The sequence below is a fragment of the Solanum tuberosum genome, unplaced genomic scaffold (genome assembly GCF_000226075.1).
Source record: "Solanum tuberosum cultivar DM 1-3 516 R44 unplaced genomic scaffold, SolTub_3.0 scf00330, whole genome shotgun sequence".
Taxonomy (NCBI): domain Eukaryota; kingdom Viridiplantae; phylum Streptophyta; class Magnoliopsida; order Solanales; family Solanaceae; genus Solanum; species Solanum tuberosum.
Genome location: NW_006239256.1, coordinates 161,441 through 170,793, shown reverse-complemented (window position 1 = coordinate 170,793; position 9,353 = coordinate 161,441). Strand labels below are relative to the sequence as shown.

General features: G+C 35.2%; 1 protein-coding gene and 1 long non-coding RNA gene across 3 annotated transcripts in view; one reads left to right on the top strand and one right to left on the bottom strand.

Moving 5' to 3' along the window:
- Positions 1–3,620: 3,620 nt before the first annotated feature.
- On the top strand, positions 3,621–6,539 carry LOC102580564 (disease resistance protein RPP13-like). The gene is made up of 2 exons (XM_006360814.2): positions 3,621–6,234; positions 6,329–6,539. Exon 1 carries the CDS (start codon positions 3,659–3,661, stop codon positions 6,209–6,211), a length of 2,553 nt encoding a protein of 850 aa, XP_006360876.1. The 5' UTR covers positions 3,621–3,658; the 3' UTR covers positions 6,212–6,234; positions 6,329–6,539.
- A 1,917-nt stretch (positions 6,540–8,456) lies between these two features.
- LOC107063307 (uncharacterized) overlaps positions 8,457–9,353 on the bottom strand; it is a 9,581-nt gene continuing 8,684 nt past the window's right edge. For both annotated transcript variants that reach the window (XR_001475195.1, XR_001475194.1), the window contains exon 3: positions 8,457–8,652. This is a non-coding gene — a long non-coding RNA (uncharacterized lncRNA). The remainder of the gene's footprint in view (positions 8,653–9,353) is intronic.

Here is a 9,353-nt window from a genome sequence, read left to right as displayed (position 1 = left end):
AATCAACTAGAAAACATAGGTACGTTGCTAAGGAACTAGTACGGAAAGAAGGGGGAAAAAGTGGGAGAACTGGCGTCCCTGGCGCTCTGAGAGGCGCAGGGCGCCAGAGGGTAAAATTCAGAGACTGAATTGGGGCGCTCTGGCTGGCGCGGCGCCCTAGAGGTAAGATAAGATTTCAGGGACGGCTTTGGAGCGTGGCGCCCCAGCCCCTTTCCCAGATTTTTGACGAAATTTCTTCTTTATTTTTCAACTCTAAACCCTCTAATTTCACTTGGTTCTTTCCTCAAGCTCTTAGAATCGACTATATGCTCAAAACACATATGATTCTACTCGAAATCACACCTAATTGCATGAATCATACTCAAGAAATTTCAACAAAAAGAACCCACAAGATTTCAAACGAATTATCATCAAGAACTCATAAGATTTGCTTTCAAAACAATACAACTTCGCTGAATTGAATCATGATTGGCACGTGGGTTAGCTAACCCAACGCTATGTGATCTCACATACCTCGTAGATCCACACAAAAATCTCCAAGAAATCGACGAATCCTTGCTTTTTCTCCTCTTCTTTTCTCTTCTCTCAAAACCCTAACTCTTTTTGAAAAGCGTAAACTGAACCAAATCAGTTTAAACCCCAACTTAATTACCAAAAATGAAATTAAAATAATAGGGTATGGAAAATACCATAATGCCTTTCTAAAATCCGGATTAGACTTTCCTTATCCAAACAACCCAACTTCAAATGGGCGTATCTCCCTCATACGAACTCGAAATCACGCAAACTCGGAGGCGTTGGAAAGATAATTCCAAGATCTTTCCTACGATATCTCGAAGCACACCTAACTCATCCTGAGCTAGGCGTTATGGTTGTTTGAAGTTGACCAAAAACTCAAACTTAACATAACTAATTTTCAAGATTTTTCATTCTTTCCAAAAACGACTCTTTCTAATTCTTTCAAATAGCGAGGTGTTACAATGCTGGAGCATTTTGGGTCTTTTTTAAGTTAATTCATTTGAGCTTCTAATTTAGTAACTAGTATAATATACATTATATAAAAAATTTAGTGAGCAAGAAACTCGAAATAAAATAATAACAATCGATTGCGAGGAAGATGATAATGAAGTAAGAATATTGGTGTTGATAAGACATCAGTTATTTTAAGAATAGTGAAAATGATAGTAGTAATAATAACAATAACAATAAATAGTGATAAAAAGTAGTAAAATGTAACATATTCAGCTTATTAGTAGTTTAGAAGCTTAAGAAAATAAATTAGAAGAAAGAAGGGACAAAATTGGGTGTCAACAACTTGCCCCTCTTTGACCAAAGATGATGAAAGAGTCTTCAAGCAAAGAAGTTGACTTAGTAGCCAATTTTGTCTCGACCAAAAAATATACGTACATGGAGAGTTTGAGGAGAGAGACACTAAAGGATTTTTAGCCTCGAGAGGTCATGAGTTGAGGTTTATCAGTGGGAATGGAAGAAAAATTTGGATAACCTACATATATATCACATATTCGTGGGACGTAGATGGAGATAAGTTCGAGAGTAGATCCTTGACCTCTACTAGCGAGTTTGATATTCCTCTTTAGCAAATTTGCCCCAGTTCACTGCATAAAAAAGAGTTCCACGTTGTGATGCTTCTTTGGTTGCTTTAGACTGTTTTTCCTGAAACTGTAACACCTCAGATTCGTGAAAGAGTGGAAAGGGGTAGTGGGGAAAACACACAGGCCAAAACTGGACCAAGGAACCCCTCCACGGAGCCCTTGACGGGCCGTGAAGGGGACCACGGTCCGCGGGAGCCCTCATGATTAGTTTCCCAAGGCCAGCCTGCAGAAGCCCCTCCCACGGAGGCCTAAACAACCCATGGTGAGGACGATGACTCGTGAACCTGGCTCGTGAAGCCTTGGCAGAACATAATTTACTAAATATATTATTATTATTGTTGTATTATGTTCCCAGGAAAACATACATGGAGTAATATCCAAAACTTTATTTAATCATAATCTCTATAATCTTACATATTATTTTTTATGATGTTGTGTTGTATTATATGTGACGTTCTACTTTAGTCTCTTTAATAGTCGTGAAGATAAATATATAAAATAAATTATAATTTACAAAGATCAATATCACTCTGTTGCAGTTTTGCATAAATGAATATGATCGATAAAATGTTTTGTTTGACATTTGCACAAGGATTTTACTTTTATAAAAATGATATTTTAAAAAACATGTACATTATCAACTTTAACTAATCATTTATAAATAAATAGGGAAAATTACGCAATTAAGCAAACTTATACTACTTAATTAGTTATTATATTTGTAGTTTGACTGTAATTTTGAATTTCAATGAACTATAATTAAAAATTCAGTCCAAAACTATTTCAAATTTTACCCAAATAATCTCAAATTTTATATTATTAGTCTCGTCGACGTTTCAGTTCTTTTGAGAAATCACCAATTCAAAACAAAATTCGTTTTCAACAAATCAATTTTGAGATCTTGACCTTCAAGCTCTTACAAAATCTTTATGGAATAACCTCCAAGGCTGAATTCAAATTAATTTGTGCTGACTTATCGAATATTTTATTTCTTCTCTTCAAAGTCACAAAACGCATCTTCAAAATGAGAAGTCATGTTCATCAATTTTTTTCCGATAGATTCCCCAAACAAGGATAGTTAAAAAGAAAAGAAAGCTATCTATTATTTAAAGATGAAATTTGAATATACTAAATTTAAATTTTCTCATTTTACTATTAATAATATGATTTTATAACCACATTGATACCACAAAAATTTTAAAATCTTCTAGCCCTGATTAAAATGGCCTACCTAGCCAAACATGTTTCGATAAAATAAAGCAAATGGAATATAATTAATTAGCTAAAAGTGATATAGGTGGAGGAACAATTAAACCAACTCTTCTGAATAATAAAATTTAATCTACTATGATATGTCTTTTTAAATAAAGTATGAAGTACATAAATATCGTGATATTTGCCCTAGGAGACTTATTGTCGAGAGCCTTTCTGAAACAATCTTTACCTCCATGAGGTAGTGGTATGGTTTGCATACATTTTACCCTCTTCAGACCCTACTTGTGGAGTTTCATTGGGTATATTGTTGTTGTTGTTGTTTGCCCAGGGGGAACTTGTGCCTTGGGACATAATTTCTTGTCTTAAAACACAACTTGTGCCAATTAAGCAGTGGTGTAACCACATATAGCTCAGGGTGTTCAGTCGGACATCCTTCGTCAAAAAATTATACTATGTATATAGAAAATTGTACAAAATATATAAGTCAAAAATTATTTTTCATACATATATATTAAATCTTGAACGTTTTTAGCGAAATTTTTGGCTTCACCACTACACTGAGCATAACTTGTGTCATGCAATTTTAAATTCTTGGCTTGCACTTAGTGGAGAATATATACTTTTCTTTATCATTAACCTCTAACTCTATCATCTTTCTACTTTACAACATTTTCCCCTGTCGGATTTTTTAAGCTTTAAATACTGAATTCCATGTTAACAATATTCATCACTTATCAAACTCTCAATATTAATTCCATACACACTTTAGCTTTTTTAAAAAATATTAATTTCCATACACCTACCTACCCCTCTTTTCTTCAATAAAAAATATGGCTGAGGCCTTTGTATCATTTGCAGTTCAAAAATTGGGTGATCTACTCATACAACAAGTTTCCCTGCGTAAAAATCTAAGAGAAGAAGTTACATGGCTGCGAAACGAGCTTCTCTTAATGCAGTCTTTCCTCAAAGATGCAGAACAAAAGCGAAGTGGAGATGAAAGAGTTGAACAATGGGTGCTTGAGATCAACTCTATTGCTTATGACGTTGTTGCTATACTCAAGACTTATAGCATCGAGGATGGTAAATGTGCTAGTTGTCTCAAGGTTTGCGCTTGCATCTGTAGGAAGAAATCCTACAATGTCGCCAAAGAGATCCAATCACTCAAGCAACGAGTCATGGATATCTCTGTCAAGCGAGAGACTTATGATATTACAAATACTATCAATTATAATGCAGGAAAAGGGACAAGTAATAAGGTTAGAACATTGAGGAGAACTACCTCATATGTGGATGACCAGGATTACATTTTTGTTGGACTTCAAGATGTTGTACAAACATTGGTATATGAACTTCTCAAAGCAGAGCCTCGTCGAAGCGTCCTCTCCATTTATGGAATGGGCGGTTTAGGCAAGACCACTCTTGCCAGAAAACTTTACATCAATCCTAATATAGCCTCTAGCTTCCCAACATGCGCTTGGATATGTGTTTCTCAAGAGTACAACACAATGGATCTTCTTTCGACTATCATAAAATCCATCCAAGGTCGCACCAAGGTAACTCTAGATTTGTTGGAAAGCATGCCAGAAGGAGATCTAGAAATTTATCTTCGTGATCTATTAACAGAACGCAAATACCTTGTGGTGGTTGATGATGTACGGCAGAAAGAAGTATGGGAGAGATTGAAAAGAGCATTCCCGGATAGCAAGAATGGCAGCAGAGTCATTATTACCACGCCCAAAAAGGATGTCGCTGAAAGAGCGGATAACAGAGGTTTTGTCCATGAACTTCGTTTCCTAACCCAAGAAGAAAGTTGGGATCTCTTTCGTAGGAAACTACTTGATGTTCAAGCAATGACCTTCACTATGGAGAGGGTAGCTAAGAATATGGTGGGAAAGTGTAGAGGCTTACCTCTTGCAATTGTTGTATTGAGCGGACTACTTTCACATAAAAAGAGGCTAGATGAATGGCAAAAGGTGAAAGATCACCTTTGGAAGAACAATGTTGAAGATGAATATATTGAAATCTCCAACATACTATCATTAAGCTACAATGATTTGTCAACTGCGCTCAAGCAGTGTTTTCTCTACTTTGGTATTTTTCCAGAAGATCAAGTGGTCAAGGCTGAAAACATAATACGGTTGTGGATGGCGGAGGGTTTCATACCAAGAGGAGAAGAAAGAATGGAGGATGTCGCTGAAGGCTACTTGAATGAGCTGATAAGACGAAGCTTGATACTAGTTGTACATACATTTTGGGAAAGAGTTACTGCATGTAGGGTTCATGATTTACTCCATGATCTTGCGATACAAGAGGCATTGAAAGTAAACTTCTTTGGCATTTATGATCCAAAAAGACACTCCATATCCTCTTTATGTATCAGACATGTCATTCATAGTCAAGGAGAAAGGTACCCCTCACTTGATCTTTCTAACTTAAAGTTGAGGTCAATTATGTTCTTCGATCGTAAGATTAGTCTTATAAATTTCAGTAGTGTGTTCCAACATCTCTATGTGTTATACTTGGAGATGTGTGTTGACAAGAATCCACATCCACATTTAGTTCCTGATGCCATAGGAAGTTTGTACCACCTCAAGTTCTTAAGATTGAGAGGTCGTATCCATGATCTTCCCACTTCCATTGGCAACCTCAAGAATCTACAGACACTTGTTGTCAATGGATACTCTTGCAAACTACCCCAAGAGACAGCTGACCTAATAAATCTAAGACATTTAGATGCTCGGTATTCAGAATCTCTGAAACATCTAAGCAAACTCACTAGCCTTCAAGTTCTTAAAGGCGTTTATTGTGATCAGTGGAAAGATGTTGACCCTGTTGATTTAGTCAACCTTCGAGAATTAACCATGTGTAGTATTTGGAACTCTTACTCCCTAAAGAACATTAGCAGCTTGAAAAACCTTAGCACTCTCAGATTGTTTTGTGAACGTGATGAATTATACACATCTCCATTCCCATCCCTTGAATTTCTTTATTCTTGTGAAAAGCTGCAGAAATTGTGGTTAAAAGGGAGAGTAGAGAAACTGCCTCTGTTTCCAAATTCCATCACAATGATGGTTCTTTGGCAGTCAAGACTCATGGAGGATCCGATGCCTATTTTGGGAAAGTTGCCAAACCTAAAAGATCTCATATTACAAGAAGCTTATAAAGGAAAAGAAATAATGTGCAGCGATAACACCTTCAGTCAACTAGAGTCCCTTCGTCTTTATGATCTTTCAAACCTAGAACGATGGCATTTAGACACAAGTGCCATGTCTCTCATTAAAGGTCTTCATATCCATGCTTGTCCAGAGCTGAAGGAGATTCCAAAGAGAATGAAAGATGTTGAAGAGAAATTAAATATGGTGGAGCTTTACAAGCATATGTGAAGTCTTATTTGATAATAGTAAAGGTAAGTATACAAACAAATCCAATCCTACATGACTTTGGTTCATTTTTATTTTATAACAATTGTTCTGTTTTTTCTTCTTGTTGTTGATTTTCAGCCTCCCATTTCTAAATTGGGACAATGGCAAAAGAGGGAAGTAAAAGCACGTGGAACGAGCTGGGATGTCAAGAGCGGTGACTTAAAATGGGCAGGTTGGATCAAATATGAGCGGGTTAGAAAAAAGGGAAAAGAATCCCATATGAAGGAGACCAAGTAAAAACAAGAGGGGGAAAACACATGAGCCATTTTAGTGGAAACTAGGAACCTGTCAAAATTCCTTCTTGTTCTCATTTTTCTTTTGTAATTAAACTCTCAGGATTTTAGTCTTTTTAAGTTACTGAGTTCTATATTTTCTGAATTCCACTTTCTTTAACTTAAATTAGATAACTAGTAGTGAGTAGTACTGAATCTTCTGGCATAAACTGGAAAATTCTTGCAACTTTAACAAACATAACAAATCACATTACAACAACAAAACAATGGAAAGAAAAAAAAAAAAGATGAACGAAATGAGATAGAAATTAGGGTCACACCAACAATCAACACAGGAATCTCCTCGTAAGACAATCAGAGTGACAAATGACTGAATCTTTATTAGCTGAATGAGTACTGTGTTGGGATATAAACTATTAATCATGTATTTATATATAATATTTATTATAGAATAATTATTTATTCATTTTTAATAAATCATATATTCGTTTATGGTGTTTGTTTACTTATATAACAGATGATTAAGTGTATAAAGTTTTAGCTTATACACAGAGGATTAAATCATCGGTTCTTATAAGTATAAATTTTTTTGTTCACAATTTAAGATGAAAATTGGACACGACATCGGTACGATTGTAGCACAAGATTATATGTAGTTTATCTTGATTATTTGAATGGTATAGTTCCAACTTCTTGTGCTAGTACATTTTGTATGTATGGAACGGGACCGAGTAGATATAGTTGTTTTAGACTGACTGACAAAAGCATATTCTCTAAACTATTAAATGTACTTGTATTCTTAATCCTGATATAACTTTATGATCTGTATATGTTAATATCGTTTTGATTTATTAAAAGGTGAGATTCTAAGATTAATCAATATGTCAGGTAGATTGGATGATGATAATATATATTGGTGAAATAATAAGTGAGTTGACGGAATCCAAGTCTCGATATAGAGATTGATGATATGCCTTTCTGAGAAGCTTATAAGTTTTCATCGTGTCAAACCTTGCAAGTGAATTTATGAATCCGACATATGAAATAAGCTAAGCAGTCCTCTAAAGGAAATTGATCATTGAATTAAATTTGTCAGTAATTTAGTTTATTGATTAGTATATGTAATCTTAACATGGGAAATTACATATGTGTTTAATAGGGAATTTCAAAATATAAATAGAGGAATGCAATTATGAATTTCTAGTGGAATGATTTGTAATTTATTATGGTGAGAATAATTCAAATTAATTATTTAAAATTATTTCCATAATAGGAAGCCTCAGTAATTAATTATGTGATCCCTACCGTGCCCATATTTCACTAGAACTCATAATCTATACTAACGAGGAAAGGGAGAAATGTGTGTATTTCTCTATTCTAAGGAAAGGGAGAAGTACATGTCTTTTTCTATTCTAAGAAAAGGGAAAAAATACATGTCTTTTTCTATTTAAGGACAGACACTTCTCTATTTCTTGGACAAGGAAAGAAATCTCTATAAATATGAATTCGCTACAAGAAAAAGGGCCACTAGGGACGAGAAATATGGTCCCAAAAGGTCTAATTCTGGTCTCTAAAAGGTCACTAGCGACGAGAAAATTCTGGTTGCCAGCCGTCTCTATTGGCTCAGTCGCTAAAGGTCAATAGGGACGAGATTTAGGCGTCGGTCCTTAAAACGTTTTTGCGACCCTGTAAAGTTCTAGTCCCTAAAACTCTTTTAGGACCATGAATCTAGTCCTTACACAAAACAATCAATTGGTACCTTAAAATTTCACAACGAGCTTATCTAGACACTAAAAGGTTATCACGACCAAAAATCTGATCCTTAAACAGTTTTAAGGACTCACACACTGTTGGTCCCTAGAGATGATTTATGGCTAGAAAATGTGGCACATAAATAACACGTAATTTTTCCTGTCATGCTTTTCTTAGATAATATAGATAACAAAATGCATCTGGATAATATATTAATTAGAAGTGTTGATTAACATCTCACAAACAATATTGTTTACAAAAATATGGTCACAAGACTATTAAGCAACTCATTGGCCAAAAAAACAAAAATTCCTATTAAAGTATTCCATACAAGCCTTAAAAAAAGATAATAAATTTGTCAATTTTTTTAAAGTATTCCAACTTGCTTCTTGACTAGAAAACGGATGTCTCCAAATCCTGTAAAACATACAAAATAAATTCTATTAGAAAAAAAAATTATGTTGTAACAACCAACGATTTGAAATAATTATGAAGAGGCTTAGAATTGGAAATAGACATTTTTGGAAAGATTTAAAAATCTGGAAATTTGGCCAAGTATGGAAAAAGGTGAGTTTTTGGCCAACTTTGAGCAGTCATAACTTCTAGGTCAGGATGAGTTAGGTGTAATTCCGGTTATGGTTGCATAGCTCGTGGAATGGTCTTTCCAACGCCACCGAGTTTGCTCGATTCCGAGTTCGTATTAGTGAGTTATGCCCTTTGAAAGTTGGGCAGTTGGTAGGGAATCCGTCCGGAAATTTTAAGGGCAGTTTGGTCTTTTTCCCTAGCCATTTCTTTTGAGGTTATATTGTGGTGTTAGGCTTATTTTGGATCATTTTGTCCCATTTTAAAAGAGTGAGAGCTAGGGCTTGAGAGTGAAGAGGATAAGAAGAGGAGAAAGAGAAGAAGGAGCAAGGAGATCAAGCAAGTTCCGTCGTGGATATCGTCGGGGGGTGATCCCTATTAAGGTATGTGAGTTCATAGTGTGGGTTGATCCTTTCCCCCACACACCAAGCCCCTTTTATTTATTGAGAAAAGATTGGTTATGTTGTTGAAATTGTTGGTTGTGTTGTGGATGTTGTTGATGGTGTTGTTGAAGTCCCTTGTTGATTTGGGACATG

Coding starts and splice junctions, on each gene's coding strand:
- LOC102580564 (XM_006360814.2), top strand. CDS start 3,659: ATGGCTGAGGCCTTTGTATCATTTGCAGTTCAAAAATTGGGTGATCTA.